This window comes from Lagenorhynchus albirostris, chromosome 10 (genome assembly GCF_949774975.1).
Source record: "Lagenorhynchus albirostris chromosome 10, mLagAlb1.1, whole genome shotgun sequence".
Taxonomy (NCBI): domain Eukaryota; kingdom Metazoa; phylum Chordata; class Mammalia; order Artiodactyla; family Delphinidae; genus Lagenorhynchus; species Lagenorhynchus albirostris.
The window spans coordinates 53785933-53809150 of record NC_083104.1 but is presented as its reverse complement, the minus strand read 5'-3'; the positions used below and the strand labels follow the sequence as shown (position 1 = coordinate 53809150).

General features: G+C 43.5%; 1 protein-coding gene and 1 pseudogene across 2 annotated transcripts in view; one reads left to right on the top strand and one right to left on the bottom strand.

The window, feature by feature from the left end:
* Positions 1–1804: 1804 nt before the first annotated feature.
* On the bottom strand, positions 1805–3152 carry LOC132528076 (tyrosine--tRNA ligase, mitochondrial-like; annotated as a pseudogene).
* A 1243-nt stretch (positions 3153–4395) lies between these two features.
* Positions 4396–23218, top strand: part of TGFBR2 (transforming growth factor beta receptor 2) — a 112675-nt gene continuing 93852 nt past the window's right edge. The window contains exon 1 of one of the 2 annotated variants that reach the window (XM_060162481.1): positions 4396–4413. Coding sequence is in view for 1 of the 2 variants with exons in the window: in XM_060162480.1 (XP_060018463.1) it covers positions 22214–22307 (94 nt within the window). In the remaining variant the exon portion in view is untranslated. Of the gene's footprint in view, positions 4414–22091; positions 22308–23218 lie in introns of those variants that run through there. The other variant, XM_060162480.1, reaches the window with a different exon arrangement.

The following is a 23218-nucleotide window of genomic DNA, read 5'->3' as shown; positions in this document are numbered from 1 at the left end:
AAAATGAACAAGAATGTATAGGTTGACTCATAGTAAGCCCCAAACTGGAAATAACACAGATGACTTTCAACAGATGAAAACCTCCTTTTGTTGGCCCTTAGGCTGAGTGAAGTTTTGAAATGTAGAGATGATCTCTGACATTTCTAATGGATACCTCTATGTTCTTACTACGTAAATAAAGTTGCCGGTATGAAGTGACATTAAAGTTTGTTAGTAAATGAATTCTTCCTAACTTTACTCCCAGAAGGAAGTTTAGATAAGCTATAGCTTTTTAACATATAAATCTACTTTGGAACATAGCAATACAGCTTATACTGTATGAAAGTCTTATGACTTTTTTCCTTTTAGATTTTTGAAATTGACTGAAGTATTACATCTCCATTTTTGCATATGAAGATAAATGACTTGCTCCAAGTAACGCAGGTAGTAAATGGCTAGGATTTGAACTGTTAAAGCCATGCTTTACTGCCTGTAAGATTTTTCTAGAACAAATCTGATTGTAGACTATTTTGTGTGTATGTTTGTGTTTTACTTGATCCTCAGGGGAAATAAGGGTGTTAATACTTTGATTTTTCAGATGTTGGAAATAGTTCTGGAGAATCAACTTGCCTGATGAATGCAGAGCTTAATTGAACTGTCTTGATTCCAAATCCTTTAAATTTGACCTGAAAACTTCCCTTACTGGAATATCTTTTGGTATTCTCATATGGTTGGATATTTAGTATAATATTTGCCTCTATTTCATTTTGTTGGTTACTTAACTTTTTGGTTCATCTCAAGTTGCAATCTGATTGGGGACAGAAGTTGAAACTTGTATATTTACCAACTTTTAAATCACTTTTAAGACATTGCTACCTTTTTACTGAATATAAAAACAAGGCTATGAGTAAATTTAATTATATGGAAACACAAGGCAAGGGACTGGAAAATTGATTAGAAACTTTCTGAAAAGTCAAGTACTGATTTTTCTTTTCCTTGAAAAGAAACTATTTTGGGGACTTCCCTGGTGGCGCAGTGGTTAAGAATCCGCCTGACAATGCAGGGAACACGGGTTCGAGCCCTGCTCCGGGAAGATCCCACATGCCGTGTGCCACAGCTACTGAGCCTGCGCTCTAGAGTCCGCAAGCCACAATTACTGAGCCCATGTGCCACGACTACTGAAGCTGGCGCGCCTAGAGCCCATGCTCCGCAACAAGAGAAGCCACCACAATGAGAAGCCCGTGCACCACAACGAAGAGTAGCGCCCGCTTGCCGCAAATAGAGAAAGCCCGCCCGCAGCAAGGAAGACCCAACACAGCCAATAAATAAATAAAATTTAAAAAAAGAAACTATTTCTACTGCAATTTCTCATGCCAACTATGACTTCCTCTAACTTTTCTCCTTTTTTACGGAGAACTGTATTTGCTTCCCAAACAACAAAAAAATCCAGTGAGATACACACCTGATATAAAAGTATCCACAAGTCCTTATAGTACCTCTTTTTCAGTGTTCCTACTCATCTCCAAAAGAGCAAGGACAGGATAGGAAAGACAGCATTTCGTTTTTCATGAAGTATAATTATTAAAAGAGATTAATCCTGGAAATCATGCTTTTCTATGGTAGTCCTTAATGTTTACGGATCAGGAAATAAAATAGCCCACTACTCCACAAACATAATCAACCTATATAAATAATGAAATTACTCACACTGTGAGGTTGAGAGTATACTCCATTCTCCGATTTGGATTTGCAAAAGCGAAGGTATAAGTTCGTATGTCTTGGGAATGAATGATGAATAAGTTTGAACCATCAGAAGTGTTTTTCATCACAGCTGAAGCCATTTTATCACGTAGAAATTCCTTTTTCCTATTTTATGTAACGAAAGGCCATTCTTAAGAATATGTGGTCCGACACCTAACACACTCTCAGGATTCGTTACTTGTCTGTGATTTATACTGACTCTGCCTTCTGTGATCATCTGATACCCTCAGGGACCATCTGGAATGGCATTTACTTTGCAGCAAATCTAGGACGCTTGTTCCAGGGTCAAGAACTAATTCAGAAATGAAGCTTCTTTTGACAACTCTTATAACCCTTGATCACACATGACCTCCAGTGCATCTATGCTGCTAAAGGGCTTGTGTGAAACTTTTAACAGAGTCCAGCCCTTCTTGTTCCTCAACAAGCTTTGTGACAAATGCAGCAAGTCGTTTCCGAAGACCCCGCTTTTCTGGCTCTTTGACATGTAGCTACATGATGTGGTCAATCTCTGCAAGGGGCAGAAAAGTGAAGAGATTCAGGGACCTTTCTACCCAATCATCTTGCTGCCTGACAAAAAATCGATACCATAAGCCAAACAGCATTGCCAGCAGACTTTCCCAGTTTTGCTCCAGCTGTAATTAGAGGAACAGAGATTCCAAATATAATACATCTTCTCCAGTCAACTTGTGGATGAACTCAGATTCGGACATGATATTGTCTAGCTGTTCAGATCCACCCAGCTGGACCCGGCATCCATAACGATGGAACATGTAGTAGAAATCAGAGGCCTGGAGCACCAGGTATAACAACTCCACCAAACTCCTGCCTTCGAGGCTCTTGAGGTTCAGCTGCGTGCCCATGCGGAAGTGGCCGACCACTGCCGCTAGGAAGTCCACCAGGTGCTGCTTCCGGTACCAGGCGGGAAGCTGCCCCAAGTCGGCCCATTAGTGAACAGCCGCCGGTGATGAGCCTCGAGCCCTTGGAGCAGGCGCACACGCCTCTTCACACAGGCTCCGCCTCCAGCGCCTAGTGCTCTGCGGTGCCGCAGCTTTGGTCTCGCCGGCGCCATGGCTTCTCCCACCAGCGTGGTCACGTTGTGGCGCGCTCGCTGGAAGTGAGGCCCCAAAGCGCCAGCGGGTGCCCCACCGGAAGCCAGTTCGCCGTGGGGTCGAAGCCGCGGTGGATGACCTGAGGAAAACTGCTTGCCGGGCCGCGGTCAAAGAGCTGGGGGAGCTCTGTCTTTGTTCCTCTCTCTGGGGAGAATTCCTTGAACAGACCCCGAGCCTTCTGCACCGCCAGCAACCCCTGGGTGCCCAAGTGGGCTTTACACAGCCCCGGGGCAAGACTCCTGACCGACCTGGGCTCCCAAACCACCGGCCCCAGGAAATGCACCGCAACAGGGGCATCGCCATCCTGGCAGCAGCAGGAAGGAAATGCTGCCTCATGTGGGTTTATTTTTTGTTTTTTTTTGTTTGCTAATTTTTATCTTATATTGGCGTATAGTTGATTTACAACGTTGTGTTAGTTTCAGGTGTACAGCAGAGTGATTCAGTTATGCATATATATTTATGTTCTTTTTAAAAATTTTTTCTCATTTAGGTTATTACAAGATATTGAGTATAGTTTCCTGTGCCATACAGTAGGTCCTTGTTGATTATTTTATATATCGTAGTGTGTATATGTTAATCCCAAACTCCTGATTTATCCCTCCCCGCAGCATCATGTGGTTTTGATGAGAAATAAGATCACATGTGTAGAGACTCTTTGCAAATTGGCAAATGCTACCCCAATTTTATTTTGAGGTCTGACTAAAGATTGTACACTTCGCCCAGAAGTAGAATTTTATGTACAGAATTGTTATTTTTCTGTGAAATATTCATGTAGAAGATATGATTTGAAAACTTAAAAAAGTTCTGTGGTAAAACGATAATCCCATTTTCTCTAGTTAGAGAAAAATGTCTTATGGGTGTTCCCTATAAGAGAAGCAGTATGTTTCATTGGAGCAATTGGCTGAGATGGAAAAAAGGCAAGCATAATAAAAGGTGGCTATAAAATCAGTCAAGTAAAACATTAAGTGTTGGAAAAAGAGCTCAGTGTTTTAATTGTCTTTCAGGAGTTTGTTCTGTGTGTGCAGGCAAAATGATAACGACAAATTTCAAAGGCAGCCTCTCTGAACGACTTCCTCTGAAATCCTACAGAACTGGTAGCATTCTGATAGCCTCTAGGTGAGGAATGAGGACACAGAGCAGATGGTTGAATGTCATTATGACTTGGAGATAAGCATATGCCTTGGCAACTCTAAACAAGAACCAGTGAGTCTACTGTCAGCTTCAGGAAGGAGGCAGCCCTTTGAAATGCCTGCAGTGCAAGTGACCCATGCTTTCCCAATGATTCAGCAGGTTAATAATTAATAACATCTGAAACTTGTGCAAATGATTACACAAGAGCACTGCATCCCACTATGAATTCTTCACCCCTGATACACTCGGGCCGAGTGTTTTGTTACCACATACTCTCTGCAATCATTCTTAGCCATTAATCTAAAGTTTCTGTGTTTGTAGAACTGCTGTGATCGGACCAATTTGTCATTGACAAATATTTGGTTGCCTTTGGTTGATGAGAGAAGTTGGAAATGGATCAGAACTCCAGGTCTTGCCACGTCCTCACTACCAGGTAACGCTTCACAATAAAAGTGGGTCTCAGACTGAATTCTGATGCGTGTACAAATATTTGTCAGCAAACCAGCATTGGCTTCCTCTGTGGGAAAGCAAAGACTGCTCTCAGTCCTTTCATATATTCTGAAAGTATTTTGCAGGAAATGGTCACTCCAGGAAAATGTGACCATTTTCTAGCAGTGGAATTCAGTTAATCTGAGATCAGGGGTCAGACTCTCCCAAAAGTGGCTGAACACAGGATACTGGGTGAGGTCTAGGGCACCACTTCTTTAAGCCAATCTCCATATCCTGAGCACCAATTATTTCACCAATGAAAATTCACTTCTGATCTTCTGTCAATTGACAAACCCTCTGGAGTTAATCAGAGATAAAGATGGCTTGGGAATTCCCTGGCCATCCAGTGGTTAGGACCCTGTGCTTCCATTGCCGGGGGCCTGGGTACTAAGATCCCAAAAGCCACGTGGTGCAGCCAAAAAAAAAAAAAAAAGATAAAGATGGCTTAAATAATGGCAGAAGCTGCTTAGGGGGTACAGTTTTTTGATAAGGGCTTCCTAAAAGCTACCATTACCCTTCAAATACTTATCTTTAACTAGGGTACAAAATTTTTACCAGAAAAAAATAGTCATTGAATCTAATTAGCACACATGCATGTTTTATGCTGTGAGCTGTGAAATAGCATGAATTTGAAGTACAAATTAAATGTAGCTCTTAAAATGGTTACTAATCATTTTTCTGACACCAGCTAAATAAATCCACCTTAAGATACTTATATTTTTTAAGTCATTGAACCTGTACTGTTAAGTGATTTTGTACTTTTGTGAAATGAACAGTTAGAACAGTTTGTTGTAATTAAAGTAATAAGTTTGATTAAGTTTCCAACTTTCAAGTCTTTTAATATATTTTAGTTAATAACTATTCAGTTGAATGATTTTGAAGATTGGAAAATAGGGAAGTTGTCTAGCATTTCTTAGGAAGCAAGTATAGTCAGCCTTCTGTATCCACAGTTTCCAAATCTACAGATTTCAACCAACCACAGATGAAAAGACTCGAAAAAAAATTCCTGAAAGTTCTAAAAAGCAAAACTTGAATTTTCCTGAGCTGACGGCAACTATTTACATAGCATTTACATTGTATTAGGTATTATAAGTAATCTAAATATGATTTAAAGTATAAGGGATGATGTGCACAGGTTATAAGCAAATATTAAGCCATATTATATAAGGGACTTGGGCATCTGAGGATTTTGTATCTGAGGGGGTCCTGGAACCAATCCCCTGTGGATACCAAAGACAAAGGTATTGTTCGAGAAAAAGATTTAAAGCTGTTTTGTTTTAATTTTACCTTCTTAAAAACTTAAGGGGGGGAAGGCGGAAGATGGCGGAAGAGTAAGACGCGGAGATCACCTTCCTCCCCACAGATACACCAGAAATACATCTACACGTGGAACAACTCCTACAGAACACCTACTGAAGGCTGGCAGAAGACCTCAGACCTCCCAAAAGGCAAGAAACTCCCCACGTACCTGGGTAGGGCAAAAGAAAAAACAGAGACAAAAGAATAGGGACGGCACCTGCACCAGTGGGAGGGAGCGGTGAAGGAGGAAAAGTTTCCACACTCTAGGAAGCCCCTTCGCGGGCAGAGACTGCGGGAGGCGGAGGGGGGAGCTTCGAAGCTGCGGAGGAGAGTACAGCCACAGGGGTGCGGAGGGCAAAGCGGGGATATTCCCGCACAGAGGATCGGTGCCGACCGGCACTCACCAGCCCGAGAGGCTTGTCTGCTCACCCGCCGGGGCGGGCGGGGCTGCGAGCTGAGGCCGGAGCGCAGGGAGAGGACTGGGGTTGGCGGCTTGAACATAGCCTGAAGGGGTTAGTGCACCACAGCTAGCCGGGAGGGAGTCCGGGGAAAAGCCTGCACCTGCAGAAGAGGCAGGAGACTTTTCCTTCCCTCTTTGTTTCCTGGGGCGTGAGGAGAGGGGTTTAAGAACGCTGCCTAAAGGAACTCCAGAGACGGGCGCGAGCCGCGGCTAAAAGCGCGAACCCCAGAGACGGGCGCGAGCCGCGGCTGAAAGCGCGGAATCCAGAGACGGGCGCGAGCCGCGGCTGAAAGCGCGGAATCCAGAGACGGGCGCGAGCCGCGGCTGAAAGCGCGGAATCCAGAGACGGGCGCGAGCCGCGGCTGAAAGCGCGGACCCCAGAGGCGGGCGGGAGACGTTAAGGCTGCTGCTGCCGCCACCGAGGGGCCTGTGTGCGAGCACAGGTCACTCTCCACACCCCTCTTCCGCGGAGCCTGTGCAGCCCGCCACTGCCGGGTTCCCGGGATCCAGGGACAACTTCCCCGGGAGAGCGCACAGCGCGCCTCAGGCTGGTGCAAAGTCACGCCGGCCTTTGCCACCGCAGGCCCGCCCCGCACTCTGTGCCCCTCCGTCCCCGCCGGCCTGAGTGCGCCAGAGCCCCCAATCAGCGGCTCTTTTAACCCCATCCTGTCTGAGCAAAAAACAGACGCCCTCCAGCGATCTACACGCAGTGGCAGGGCCAAATCCAAAGCTTAGCCCTGGGAGCTGTGAGAACAAAGAAGAGAAAGGGAAATCTCTCCCAGCAGCCTCAGAAGCAGTGGATTAAAGCTCCACAATCAACTTGATGTACCCTGCATCTGTGGAATACCTGAATAGACAACCAATCATCCCAAATTAAGGAAGTGGACTTTAGGAGCAAGATCTATGATTTTTTCCCCTTTCCTCTTTTTGTGAATGTGAATGTGTATGCTTCTGTGTGAGATCTTGTCTGTATAGTCTTGCTTCCACCATTTGTCCTAGGGTTCTATCCGTCCATGTTTTTTTTAAAATTTTTTTGTTAATAATTAATTTTAATAATCTTATTATACTTTACCTTCGTTCTTTCTTTCTTTCTTTCCGTCCTTCCTTCCCTCCTTTAGACAACGAATCATCCCAAATTGAGGAGGTGGTCTCTGACAGCAAGATTTAGGATTTTTCCCCATTTACCTCTTTTAGTGAGGGTGTATGTGTATGCTTCTGTGTAAGATTTTGTCTGTATAGCTTTGCTTCCAACATTTGTCCTAAGGTTCTTTCCGTCCCTTTTTTTTTTTTTTCTAAATAAGAAGTTTTTAATTCAATAACTTTATTATACTTTATTTTATTTTTACTGTATCTTCTTTCTTTCTGTCTTTTTTCCTTCTTTCCCTCCTTCCTTCCTTCCTCCCTTCCTCCCTCCCTCCTTTCTTTCCTTCTTGCCTTCTTGCCTTCTTTGCTTCTTTCTTTCTTTCTTCCTTCCTTCCTACCCTCCTTTCCTTCTTTCTTTCCTCATACTTCTACTAATTCCCTCTACTTTTTCTCCCTTTTATCCTGAGCCTGTGGATGAAAATCTTTTGGTGCTCCAGCCAGGAGGCAGGGCTCTGCCTCTGAGGTAGGACAGCCAACTTCAGGACACTGATCAACAAGAGACCTCCCAGCTCCACATAATATCAAACGGCGAAAATCTCCCAGAGACCTTCATCTTAACACCAGCACCCAGCTTCACTCAACGACCAGCAAGCCACAGTGCTGGAAAACCTATGCCAAACAACTAGCAAAACAGGAACACAACCCCACCCATTAGCAGAGAGGCTGCCTAAAATCATAATAAGGCCACAGACGCCCCCAAACACACCACCAGACGTGAACCTGCCCACTAGAGAGACAAGATCCAGCCTCATCCACCACAACACGGGCACTAGCCCCCTCCACCAGGAAGCCTACACAACCCACTGAACCAACCTTAGCCACTGGAGACAGACATCAAAAACAGGAGGAACTACAAACCTGCAGCCTGCAAAAAGGAGACCCCAAACACAGTAAGATAAGCAAAATGAGAAGACAGAAAAACACACAGCAGATAAAGGAGCAAGATAAAAATGCACCAGACCTAACAAATGAAGAGGAAATAGGCAGTCTACCTGAAAGAGAATTCAGAATAATGATAGTAAGGTTGATCCGAAATCTTGGAGATAGAATGGACAATAGATTGGACAAAATGCAAGAATCAGTTAACAAGGACCTAGAAGAACTAAAGATGAAACAAGCAACGATGAACAACACAATAAATGAAATTAAAAGTACTCTAGATGGGATCAATAGCAGAATAACTGAGGCAGAAGAACGGATAAGTGACCTGGAAGATAAAATAGTGGAAATAACTACTGCAGAGCAGAATAAAGAAAAAAGAATGAAAAGAACTGAGGACAGTCTCAGAGACGTCTGGGACAACATTAAACGCACCAACATTCGAATTATAGGGGTTCCAGAAGAAGAAGAGAAAAAGAAAGGGACTGAGAAAATATTTGAAGAGATTATAGTTGAAAACTTCCCTAATATGGGAAAGGAAATAGTTAATCAAGTCCAGGAAGCACAGAGAGTCCCATACAAGATAAATACAAGGAGAAATACGCCAAGACACATATTAATCAAACTGTCAAAAATTAAATACAAAGAAAGCATATTAAAAGCAGCAAGGGAAAAACAACAAATAACACACAAGGGAATCCCCATAAGGTTAACAGCTGATCTCTCAGCAGAAACCCTACAAGCCAGAAGGGAGTGGCAGGACATACTGAAAGTGATGAAGGAGAAAAACATGCAGCCAAGACTACTCTACCCAGCAAGGATCTCATTCAGATTTGATGGAGAAATTAAAACCTTTACAGACAAGCAAAAGCTGAGAGAGTTCAGCACCACCAAACCAGCTTTACAACAAATGCTAAAGGATCTTCTCTAGGCAAGAAACACAAGAGAAGGAAAAGACCTATAATAACGAACCCAAAACAATTTAGAAAATGGGAATAGGAACATACATATCGATAATTACCTTAAATGTAAATGGACTAAATGCTCCCACCAAAAGACACAGATTAGCTGAATGGATACAAAAACAAGACCCTTATATATGCTGTCTACAAGAGACCCACTTCAGACCTAGAGACACATACAGACTGAAAGTAAGGGGATGGAAAAAGATATTCCATGCAAATGGAAGCCAAAAGAAAGCTGGAGTAGCAATTCTCATATCAGACAAAATAGACTTTAAAATAAGGACTATTAAAAGAGACAAAGAAGGACACTACATAATGATCAAGGGATCGATCCAAGAAGAAGATATAACAATTGTAAATATTTATACACCCAACATAGGAGCACCTCAATACATTAGGCAAATACTAACAGCCATAAAAGGGGAAATCGACAGTAACACATTCATAGTAGGGGACTTAAACACCCCACTTTCACGAATGGACAGATCATCCAAAATGAAAATAAATAAGGAAACACAAGCTTTAAATGATACATTAAACAAGATGGACTTAATTGATATTTATAGGACACTCCATCCAAAAACAACAGAATACACATTTTTCTCAAGTGCTCATGGAACATTCTCCAGGATAGATCATATCTTAGGTCACAAATCAAGCCTTGGTAAATTTAAGAAAATTGAAATTGTATCAAGTATCTTTTCTGACCACAACGCCATGAGACTAGATATCAATTACAGGAAAAGATCTGTAAAAAATACAAACACATGGAGGCTAAACAATACACTACTTAATAATGAAGAGATCACTGAAGAAATCAAAGAGGAAATCAAAAAATACCTAGAAACAAATGACAATGGAGATACAACGACCCAAAACCTGTGGGATGCAGCAAAAGCAGTTCTAAGGGGGAAGTTTATAGCAATACAAGCCCACCTTAAGAAGCAGGAAACATCTCGAATAAACAACCTAACCTTGCACCTCAAGCAATTAGAGAAAGAAGAACAAAAAAACCCCAAAGCTAGCAGAAGGAAAGAAATCATAAAAATCAGATCAGAAATAAATGAAAAAGAAATGAAGGAAACAATAGCAAAGATCAATAAAACTAAAAGCTGGTTCTTTGAGAAGATAAACAAAATAGATAAACCACTAGCCAGACTCATCACGAAAAAAAGGGAGAAGACTCAAATCAATAGAATTAGAAATGAAAAAGGAGAGGTAACAACTGACACTGCAGAGATAAAAGAGATCATGAGAGATTACTACAAGCAACTCTATGCCAATAAAATGGACAATCTGGAAGAAATGGACAAATTCTTAGAAATGCACAACCTGCCAAGACTGAATCAGGAAGAAATAGAAAATATGAACAGACCAATCACAAGCACTGAAATTGAAACTGTGATTAAAAATCTTGCAACAAAGAAAAGCCCAGGACCAGATGGCTTCACAGGCGAATTCTATCAAACATTTAGAGAAGAGCTAACACCTATCCTTCTCAAACTCTTCCAAAATATAGCAGAGGGAGGACCACTCCCTAACTCCTTCTACGAGGCCACCATCACCTTGATACCAAAACCAGACAAGGATGTCACAAAGAAAGAAAACTACAGGCCAATATCACTGATGAACATAGATGCAAAAATCCTCAACAAAATACTAGCAAACAGAATCCAACAGCACATTAAAAGGATCATACACCATGATCAAGTGGGGTTTATTCCAGGAATGCAAGGATTCTTCAATATACGCAAATCTATCAATGTGATAAACCATATTAACAAACTGAAAGAGAAAAACCATATGATCATCTCAATAGATGCAGAGAAAGCTTTTGACAAAATTCAACACCCATTTATGATAAAAACCCTGCAGAAAGTAGGCATAGAGGGAACTTTCCTCAACATAATAAAGGCCATATATGACAAGCCCACAGCAAACATCATCCTCAATGGTGAAAAACTGAAAGCATTTCCACTAAGATCAGGAACAAGACAAGGTTGCCCACTCTCACCACTCTTATTCAACATAGTTTTGGAAGTTTTAGCCACAGCAATCAGAGAAGAAAAGGAAATAAAAGGAATCCAAATTGGAAAAGAAGAAGTAAAGCTGTCACTGTTTGCAGATGACATGATCCTATACATAGAGAACCCTAAAGATGCTACCAGAAAACTACTAGAGCTAATCAATGAATTTGGTAAAGTGGCAGGATACAAAATTAATGCACAGAAATCTCTGGCATTCCTATATACTAATGATGAAAAATCTGAAAGTGAAATCAAGAAAACACTCCCATTTACCATTGCAACAAAAAGAATAAAATATCTAGGAATAAACCTACCTAAGGAGACAAAAGACCTGTATGCAGAAAATTATAAGACACTGATGAAAGAAATTAAAGATGATATAAATAGATGGAGAGATATACCATGTTCTTGGATTGGAAGAATCAACATTGTGAAAATGACTCTACTACCCAAAGCAATCTATAGATTCAATGCAATCCCTACCAAACTACCACTGGCATTTTTCACAGAACTAGAACAAAAAATTTCACAATTTGTATGGAAACACAAAAGACCCCGAATAGCCAAAGCAATCTTGAGAACGAAAGAAGGAACTGGAGGAATCAGGCTCCCTGACTTCAGACTATACTACAAAGCTACAGTCATCAAGACGGTATGGTACTGGCACAAAAACAGAAAGATAGATCAATGGAACAGGATAGAAAGCCCAGAGATAAACCCATGCACATATGGACACCTTATCTTTGATAAAGGTGGCAGTAATGTACAATGGAGAAAGGACAGCCTCTTCAATAAGTGGTGCTGGGAAAACTGGACAGGTACATGTAAAAGTATGAGATTAGATCACTCCCTAACACCATACACAAAAATAAGCTCAAAATGGATTAAAGACCTAAATGTAAGGCCAGAAACTATCAAACTCTTAGAGGAAAACATAGGCAGAACACTCTATGACATAAATCAAAGCAAGATCCTTTCTGACCCACCTCCTAGAGTAATGGGAATAAAAACAAAAATAAACAAATGGGACCTAATGAAACTTCAAAGCTTTTGCACAGCAAAGGAAACCATAAACAAGACCAAAAGACAACCCTCAGAATGGGAGAAAATATTTGCAAATGAAGCAACCGACAAAGGATTAATCTCCAAAATTTACAAGCAGCTCATGCAGCTCAATAACAAGAAAACAAACAACCCAATCCAAAAATGGGCAGAAGACCTAAATAGACATTTCTCCAAAGAAGATATACAGACTGCCAACAAACACATGAAAGAATGCTCAACATCACTAATCATTAGAGAAATGCAAATCAAAACTACAATGAGATATCATCTCACACCAGTCAGAACGGCCATCATCAAAAAATCTAGAAACAATAAATGCTGGAGAGGGTGTGGAGAAAAGGGAACCCTCTTACACTGTTGGTGGGAATGTAAATTGATACAGCCACTGTGGAGAACAGTATGGAGGTTCCTTAAAAAGCTACAAATAGAACTACCATATGACCCAGCAATCCCACTACTGGGCATATACCCTGAGAAAACCATAATTCAAAAAGAGACATGTACCAAAATGTTCATTGCAGCTCTATTTACAATAGCCCGGAGATGGAAACAACCTAAATGCCCGTCATCGGATGAATGGATAAAGAAGATGTGGCACATATATACAATGGAATATTACTCAGCCATAAAAAGAGACGAAATTGAGCTATTTGTAATGAGGTGGATAGACCTAGAGTCTGTCATACAGAGTGAAGTAAGTCAGAAAGAGAGAGACAAATACCGTATGCTAACACATATATATGGAATTTAAGAAAAAAAAATGTCATGAAAAACCTAGGGGTAAAGCAGTAATAAAGACGCAGACCTCTTAGAGAACGGACTTGAGGTTATGGGGAGGGGGAAGGGTGAGCTGTGACAGGGCGAGAGAGAGTCATGGGCATATACACACTAACAAACGCAGTAAGGTAGATAGCTAGTGGGAAGCAGCTGCATGGCACAGGGATATTGGCTCGGTGCTTTGTGACAGCCTGGAGGGGTGGGATGGGGAGGGTGGGAGGGAGGGAGACGCAACAGGGAAGACATATGGGAACATATGTTTATGTATGACTGATTCACTTTGTTATAAAGCAGAAACTAACACACCATTGTAAAGCAATTATACTCCAATAAAGATGTAAAAAAAAAAAAAAAAAAAAAAAAAAAACTTAAGAATTAGAAACGGACGTTTTACTAGGATAAAACTGATTAACATAATTGTCAAACACATAAATCCTTTCTCCTGGGTGAAATCTATCGTCATTTGTACCATTTTTACTTTGGGAAGCATTTTTCAGCATTAAGGGGAAGTTTATTTTGGTGTTTACATCCCTTGACAAGCATTTCTAGCCTCATTTGGTCATCAGGCATTGAGGGCACCACAGATTTTATTTCCCAAATTCACAATCTGCAGACTCTCAGTTCTTGAATATTACATATTATGGAGTTTATTCAATGAATCATCCTCTCATTCACAGGTATTTATTAAGCAACAAATATGGATCAGGCACAGGAAGCTAAAGCTATGAGAAACACAGTCCCTGCCTCAAGAATGTCACAGTCTAGTGGGGAGACCGGGAGGTAGCTGGTGTGATGGCAGTAGATGACAAAGTTGCTGAGAGCCTGGGCTCTGCAGCCCTCTTGCTGGGCTGGAATTCTGGCTCTGTCATGACTTAACCTCCCTGGGGTTCAGTATTCCCACCTGTAAAATGGGTATGATAATACTATCAACTGCATAGGGCTGTTGTCAGGACTAAAGGCAGTTATTCATATTAAAAACTCAGAACAGGATCTGTCACATAGTAATGAATGTGTGGACAACACGTGTTGGCTACAATTATTATTAAGTGTAGGGTACTTGGGGATCTGCTTCCGTAAGAGTCCCTGTGGTTCATCCAAGTCAATTCAGACACCAATTCCTTCCAAACTGAACTCTCGTTGCCTTTCTTATCTAGGATTTCCCTTCATTCCTAGTCATGACTCTGGTAAGAGTTGTTATTTCACACTTCTTTTCCTGACAGAGTCTTATGCCCTCAGATGTATCTTTCAGACTTCCCAGTCACTAATTTGAAAATCTTATATGATTATCTCTGATCATCTCCCTCCCCTGATCAAAATCTCCTTCAATGTCTGTCATCATCTTGAGTATAAAATACAGACTCTTCAGTCTGACATGAAAAACAGGGCCTCCCAGAACTCAAGTTATCCTGGGTCCCTCTTGATTTTTGAGATGCCTTATTAATGTGTAAAAATGGAGAACTGCTAAAATAACGTCTCAAAACTTTTGTACATTTACATGTTTGCAACATATAATAAGCAAATACAAATGAGTATGTATTTATTTATGACAAATACATAAACATATAATTGTGTAATTCACAAGATAATTGGAGAAACCTTACAGATCTTAATTCATAGTTGATGTGGTTCATATTTGGTACACAGGTTGACAGCCATATGGTGACTGGAGCACCTTCCTCTTTCCATGTGATCGGTGAACTTCTTTGTATTAGTTAGAAATGATTTTTGACTGGAACTAATGAGTTGTGCAGTATCAGTTTATTACGTCTCATGATTCTGCCATCTGGATTGGACTCACCTTGCTGAGTCTATTCCCTCTGCATTCGCTGGGGCTGGAACGTCCAAGATAGCTTTGTTACTCACATGTTTGGTGCTTCAGTTGGGGGGCTGGGGTATCTGGTGGCCGACCAGCTGTCTCTTTCTCCATGTGGTTTCATGTGGCTAGCTTGGGCTCCCTCACAGCATGAAGATCTCAGGGTATGCAGACTTCTTACCTGGTAACTGGTTGCTGAGAGAGGAAGTCACTCTGAGACTAGTCCTAGAACTGGCACTGTGTCATTTCCATCATATTCTATTGGTGAAAGTAAGTTACAAAGCCAGCCCGTTCAAGGAGAGGGAAAATAGAAAATAGATCCCATCCCACCTCTGGATGCGGGAAGCAACGTGTGAGTACGGTGAGGGGAGGAAGGGCTCACAGCCATCTTTGAGGACTTTCTACCCCAGATAACATCCGCTTGGAGGTAGTTACTGTATTGATTCAGTGGGTCGACTCTGATACTTTTGGCTTCCCTCTCATTGTTGAAAGTTTATTGTATCTCCTCTGTTTCAGCCTCTCCTAATCATGTTCAAGGGTAGGAAACAGAAGTAGTGAGGGGCACAGTGGCTTTCCTTGGTCGCTTCTTTCTAAACCACGTAGAGAAAAAAATCTTTCTCACAAGCCCCGATCAGATTTCTTCTTATATTTCTTTGTGCAGAATTGGATCGTATATCTACGATCCAAAAGGATGGGTCCTTTCCCTAAGATGTAGTTAAATTTACATCCCAAACCAAATTGGACTTCTGAGAGCAATATGGAAAGGGGAGAATAGATTTTGTGCAAGCAAACAATGATGCTGGCCATGTTCTGTAACTGCATATATAACCAAAATTGTAGAACAATTATATAATTGTATATAATTTCAGATAACACTGAAATATCCAAATTAGATATTTACCTTCTACTGTCTGCATAATAAACCCCATGCTAGTGTTTGACTATGAGAACCCTTTGCCTCTAGTGGGAGAAACTACATAGACATGAGGCAAAGAGTGTGAATTCAGGGAGGGGTGCAGAATTGGGGCCAAAACATTCCATCTAAAATCCCCTCAAATTTATACTCCAGGCATTCTGAAACCTTTGCATTTCCTTACCCACTCCCAAGCTCGCACGTCTTGTCTTTAAACTGCTGATCTGGGTACCTGTAGCATCCTTCCTCATGCCTTCACCTGACCATCCTTCAAGATTCAGCTCAAAAGGCATTTCTTCCCCTGGGCCTTCTCTTATTCTCAGGCTGGGTTAATGGCCTCTGTTGCCTGCCTTCTCCCGTGGTGCTCTGAGCTCATCACTATTGTGATAATCATATTATCAGATTTGTTAATATTATTTGTTTACTTAAATATGTTTCACATTAGATCATAAGGACAGCCTAATGCCCAGCAATTAAGGCTAGGAGTACATTTTCTGAGTCCTCGTATCTTCAGCACTTACAGAGTATTTGGGTCACAGTAGAGAATCAAATGCTGGTTGACTAAATAAATGGATGGACAGTAGCTTGACAGTCTATCCTGAAGGCAATGGGAAGCCACTGGATAATTTTAAATGTGATTGTTATTTTTGTATTTTTGGAGGGGAATATTTTGGTAGCAGTGAAGGATGTAGTGGAAGGGGTGAGACTAGAGAGGCAAGAAGATCAGGAAACTGACGTAAGGCTATATGAAATAACAAGAGATAGAACTAAAATAATGTCAGTGTTGAGGATGAGAACAGAGCAGACTCAAGCGATATTTAGAAAGTAAAGAGATCCTAATTCCCAGTTCGTTCTGGAGGGTAAAATAGAGGCAAACTCTTAGCTGATTTTTATGTTTCTGCCTTGGGTTACCCGTTGGAGATAGAGCCTTTTCCTGATGTCAGGAATGTACCAAGGGGCGGGTATTCTGGAATCCAATTTTGGAATAATGAGCATGTGGTACCCGTGGAACACCCATGAAGAGAGTTTAGTAGGCAATTGGAATAATGGTAGCTTAGGTGAGAAATCAGAGCTTGATAATTAGATTTGGAAATGATCATAGATTAGTGGAGCCATATAAATAGCTGTGTTCCCCAGGAGGAATGAGAGAAGGGGCAGAGGACAAACTTGATAAGAACTAGCACTGACCAATGAGTGGAAGAAAACAAACCTGTAAAGATACTGAGAAGGAACAGCTGGATAAGCATGTAGGAAATGGGGTGGACTAGTTTGCTAGGGCTGCCATTGCAAAATACCACGGACTCAGTGGCTTAAACAGAAATCTACCTCTCACAGTTCTAGAGGCTGGAAGTCTAAAGTCAGGGTATTGGCAGGTTTGGTTTCTCCGGAGGCCTCTCTTCTTGGTTTGTAGGTGGCCTCCTTCTTGCTGTGAGTTCACATGGCTTTTTCTCTGTGTATTCACAGCAGCATCCCTGGTGTCTCTTCCTCTCCTTATAAGGACATTAGTCACATTGGGTCAGGGTCTTACCTTCAAGTATAGTCATGTTGGGTAGGGCTTCAACCTGTGCATGTTGGGGGATACAGTTCAGTCCATACCATGAGGGTACAATAGCAACATGGCAGTCAAAGGAAGGAGGTGACATGCTAGTATCCAAGGCACTACACACGGAAGCTTCTGATTGAAATGTGCCCATGAGTTTTGCTGGTTGCAGACAAGGTGTGAGCTAAACAAAAGGACTTTCCACTGGACAAGGGGCTGCAGTGGCTGATTAATGAGTAAGAGACGAGGAAGCAATAGGAAAGGGTGGCCTGATCATTCCAGAGTCATCTCAAAATACTAGGGTGACCAGGCCCATCAACCACCTGATCAATTTATCCTAGAGTGGAGACTCCGGAGCTGGACAGGCCTCATTCACACCCTGGCTCTGGTCCTTACTAGCCCTGTGACCTTGGCCAAATACTTAATCTCTCTAAACCTCAGTTTCTTAGCTGCCAGGTGAAGAGTAGAGTAGTATTGTGAGGACGTGCTCCAAAAAGTTAAGGGATTGTCTTTGGGTGATAGGGTTAAGGATCCTTTTTATTTTCTGCCTTTGGCTTATCTGTATTTCAGATTTTTTTCTACCTAAAGTTAACATACATTACTTTTGTAATTTAAAAAAGTTATGTTTTCTCCAGAAGAAACCATTCATGCTTTCTGTAAACGTGTGGCAGAATTGCAGTTTCTATGAATATCTGTGATGAATTGCAAACAAGGAAATGGATTAGAGAAAGACTCTCATTTTTCTCTCTAGTGAAGACAAGAAACGTACGTTGAGTACTGCAGGGCACAGAATGGGGTTCACAGTTGAGTAAACAATCTGTGCTTTCAAGGACTTTACAGTTAGTGAGGTAGAATTCCCCCAAATAAATGAGTAACGGTAATGCACTCCATGCCAGAACAGGACAAACATTAAAAAATAGGTTAAATAAACTAAATGCTTCTGGGGTTCTCCCTGGGGGAGGAGGGATGCCATTAGGCTGGAGGAATCACAAAGTGTTTCCTGGAAGAGGTAGCATCCCGGATGACCTGAAAGGTGTGTGTGTGTGGAGGGGGTTCCCTCGCAAATTCACTGTTGTCTCAGTGCTATCGGTCTGCTTCGCAGTGGAAGGAAAATTGGCCCAGAGATAAGGATGCAGAACGACCAGTTCACATGGAGAGGAATCTCCCTGTCCACTGCTTTAGTTGCCAGTAACCTCAACAGCCATATGTCAGAAAGTACAGGGGAGTCAAAAATTCTTGCCTCATCACAACCGGGAGATGCAGGGCTTACAATAACCACATTTTGATCCAGTCCAGTTGTTTTCTGTGTGTGTGTTCAGAGTTTGTAAAACTGGAAAAACGAAGATATTCAAGCTGTTTAACTTTCATTCCAGTTGGTTTTTATTGTTTTTCAATTTGATGAGAACTTAAAAATTATCTTCCTTGTTTTTCAAACCCTGAGTCACACTTTTATCTTTTTGTTTCCATCTGCAAAAGGCCCAGTTTTTGTGATTGTATCTTAACTGCCTATGTGAATACACAGAAAATTATATTACGTTAAATATACAATTATATGTGAAGACCATGGCTTAAGGGTATCAGACTGCTCTTTCAGTGAGAATTCCTAAAGGAAGTTCATATTGACAAATTTGTAAGATTGTCAAATTGCAGTATACATGAGTTTACGTGTCTCTGATTGCACTTCAGTGCTTTTTGAAAGGTGAGTTTGCACTTGGCAATGCCAAAGTCAGACTCTCAGTTTCACAGGGGATTGAAGATGAAATTGGAAATATTAAAGGCAAGCAAAATTAAAATCAACATTAGTCATATATGATGACAGAGACCACCAGTTAAATATTCCACCCTTGAATCAAATACCTCGAACCTGGCCTCTAACAATGTAAAATATCTGTTCTTTGCAATAAATATAGAAAAGAAGGCCTTCGGGATCAATTGGGCATTTATTTGCCTCAGTGTTTCTGGGAGTAAGGAAGTGTATGTATACTGTCCAGAGGAACTTGGGTGAATTTAGAAAAAAAGAAAAACAAAACCAAACCACAGACTTCTCCATTTTTAAGAAAAGGAAGTAGTATGACATCATCCTCGACTAAAATCTAACCTGTTTATATCTCAGTTTGTTAGGTAATAGAATGCCTTTTCCTGAGTTATAAGATAATTAGGATGATTAAGTACAATTTTCTTCTGAATCTTGATTACCTCATTCATTCATTCATCCAACATATGTCTAGTAAACACCTATTCTGTGCCAGGTCCTGGGAATACAATAGTGAATGGAGGAAAACATATAATTCCTGTCCTCAAGAAATTTGGACTTGATTTGGGAGAAGGGAAAGGAGGTATAGTAAGTGCTAAAAAGGAGAGGCATATGGTGCCAAGTGAACCCAGAATAAAATGTCTATTCAGGGACTTCGCTGGTGGCGCAGTGGTTAAGAATCCGCCTGCCAATGCAGGAGACATGGGTTCGAGCCCTGGTCCAGGAAGATCCCACATGCCGCGGAGCAACTAAGCCCGTGCACCACAACTACTGAGCCTGTGCTCTAGAGCCCGAGAGCCACAACTACTGAGCCCGTGTGCCTAAAGCCCGTGCTCTGCAACAGGTGAAGCCACCGCAACGAGAAACACGTGCACTGCAACAAAGAGTAGCCCCCACTCGCCGCAACTAGAGAGAGCCCGCGGGCAGCAATGAAGACCCAACACAGCCAAAAATAAATAAATAAATTTATTTTTTTTAAAAAGTCTATTCAGGGAGGTCAGGGAAAGCTTGCCCATCAAGGAAGTCATGATTCACCCAAGGAAGACCAGGAGAGGGCTGGGTAGAAGGAAGGACAGAGGAAGGGAAGTGTGCCCCGGGGAAACGGGGGAGGCTCTGTGTGGGAGGAACACAGGGGTGCATTCTAGGAATGTGGAGACCCTCTCATTGGGAGAGGAGAAACCCAAGGTTACAAGAGAGGAGGGGCTCAAGGCACCTTCAAGGATCTCATTTCTATCCTCTCTCTCAAGAGCAGTGGGAAGCCATCAAATGATTTTAATAGAAGGGTTGGTATAATCAGGTTTGCCTTTTGAAAATTTGACTTTCGCTAGGTTTTGAGAAATTGAGTGAAAAGGCCCAGAATGGCCCTGATTGGGGGTGAGTGGCTGGGAGACTCCTGCTCAAGGGGTGGCGGTGGCATGGGCAGGGCCTGTGGAGGAAATGGAGAGAAACAGATTTTGAACTCAACTTTCCTCCTTTGCTCCAAGTGGCTTTGGCAAGGAGGTTGGTGGGAAGGAAGATGCCCAACCCTGATGATTTCACCCCACTTCCTGCATCTTAAATTCAAGAGCTAGGAAGTGGTCTTTTCCTAAAAGTCAGCTTCTGTGCTGGGTGGAACAATGGTGACAAGACTTAACTTCCAGGATCAAGCAAAAGAACTCTCAGATTGACAGGGAAGATTTCAGGGGTTGGGTTTCCAGGGAGAGCTAGTTTGCCTTTACTCCCAGTAAGCCTGGCCACCTGCCTCTGCAAACAAGCTTTGTCTCAGATAAAGGAGTCTATTGTGTAACCTGCTGGAAGATCTCCTGACCAGAGAGAGGGCTGTACTGAATCTAACTCTTTGAGGGGGCTGGAAGTAGGATGAGCATATGAGTCAATATCCAGCCAAGACACATGGGAAAGAGACAGGGGGTTCGGTTAATAATTCAACTTTGAAACAGATGTACACTAGGATAGTTTGGGGGCAAACCTGGTCACCTTAGCAAGAAGGGAAAGTTGAAAGTTCGTCCTTTGCTCCCACCGATGTCCCCTTTTGCAGGGGAGGGGCTCAGAGTTCTGTCCCTTCACAGGCAGTGTTGGAAGGCAAACTGGCACTTAGCTGACTCCCAGGCCACTTTTACTTTCACACTTTCTGCCATACCTGATACATTCTGAAGATAACATTTCTCCCATTACTATTATCACTCTGTGATGGCTTATTGTTTATAATTGCTCACTGAGTCACCCCCCAGGAAGAAAGAGGCAGCTCAAAATGGGAGGCACCACCCAAGAGCTTATCAGAAATGCTGCCTCTTAGATGTACTGAAGCAGAATCTGCATTTTAACAATATTTTCAGGGGGTCCATGAGCACATTAAAGTTTGAGAACAGACTTCTGGACTTCCACCTACAGTAAAATAAACATTTTACAATGTGATGGTTTAGGCATACACAACTGAAACAAAGTTTAATGAGGAAATACTTTTACTGCTTTACTTGAAAAAAAAAAAAGTGCTCACAACTCAGATTTCAGCATCCACTCTTGGGTCGCCACTTGGAGTTTGAAAACCAGCTCTGAAGCACTTAGGAACAGCCCGAAGAGGGTTGTGGGGAAGGGGAGGATGCTGGTGGGGGTGCTTTGGAGAGCGCAGACACACTCTGCGTTCAGTGACTTTCTGGAACGTGTGCACTTAGTGCTCCGTAGTCAGTCTTCGGAGCGGGAACGCGCGAGGCCGCTGAAAGTTTGCCAAAGCCCCGGAGGGGCCGGTCCCGGGGACGTGATTGGCAGCTGCGAGGGAGGGCGAGGACCGGGAGCCGAGACGGGGAGCAGGCTCGGGGCGGCGAGAGGTCCTGCCCAGCTGTTGGCGAGGAGTTTCCTGTTTCCCCCGCGGCGCCCGGGCGAAGTCGTGAGTCACTCGCGCGCCCGGCCCGACGACACTCCGCGCGCGCACCCGCCGGCCGGGCCGGCCTCCCGCGCAGCTCCCCTCGGCCGCCGGGCCCCCCGCGCCTCGCCCACCGCCACCCTCTGCGGCGCCACATCTGGCCGCACCGCTGCTCCGCGCGGGTCCGCAGGGCGCGGCGCGGAGGCGCGGCGTGCGCGCTCGGGCCGGTCTATGCGGAGCGGCGGGGGCTGCCATGGGCCGGGGGCTGCTTGGGGGCCTGTGGCCGCTGCACATCGTCCTGTGGACACGCATCGCCAGCACGATCCCGCCTCACGTTCCCAAGTCGGGTGAGTGGCCCCCGCCCGGGCTTGGCGCCTGGGTCCCCGGGGCCCCGCAGGGCTGCGCTTGACAGTCGGCCCGGGAGGCGGGCGGAAGCCGGGACGTGGCCCCGGTGCCCGCGCCCCAGCACCCTGCGCTGGGACGGGTACGTTTTTCTTTCCAAAGACCAGGAAAGTGGTCTCGGCGGGGGCGCGGGGCGCGCCCGGCCCCCTTTGTGCGGGCAGGAAGGGCGCTGCGTCCCGGGCCGCCCCCACCCCCGGAAAGGGAAGTTTGAGAAGTTGGTGATCGGCGGAGGCAGGACGCGGCCCGGGCGGCCTCCGAGCGAGCGGCGGGCACACCTGGTCCCCGGCCCGGGATCGCCCAGTGCCCCGAAAGGGCAGGGCCCCCATCCTCAGCTCTTGCCCAGGGCCACATGCCCGCGGACCGGCTTTTTGGCCCGGAGTTGCTGTAGCAAAGTTTCAAGGAGAAAGGCGACTGCCAAAGGAAACTTGTCTCGCTCCGCTGCGGGCTGGCGTGGATGCGGCAGGGAGTGGGGCTTGTCAGGTGGAAGGCGGAGTATTTACTGAGTGCCTGCTAGGCGCTAGGTGCTGGAGATGTTGCCTGGAGCAGGACAGCCCCGTCTTGTGGGCTTGAAGGTTCTGTGCAATTGTTTGGTGGAAATGAAACGGAAGGGTTAAAATCGTAAATCCCCCTGCCCACCTGATCTTGGTGTCTAGGAGGTTTTGAGGGGAGAAAAATGCAGGAATTGAACTCTTTAAGTATTTGTTATGGAAAGTACCGATCCCCTGAGACCTTAAAAGTTAGAAATTTTGTTAGCTCTTTGCTACAGAACTGAGAACCTGCATCTGGGTTCTGGTAATGGAGTCTTTGGAGTTTTGGGACCTTTCTGGGCCTCAGTCTCCTCATCTGTGAAAGGACA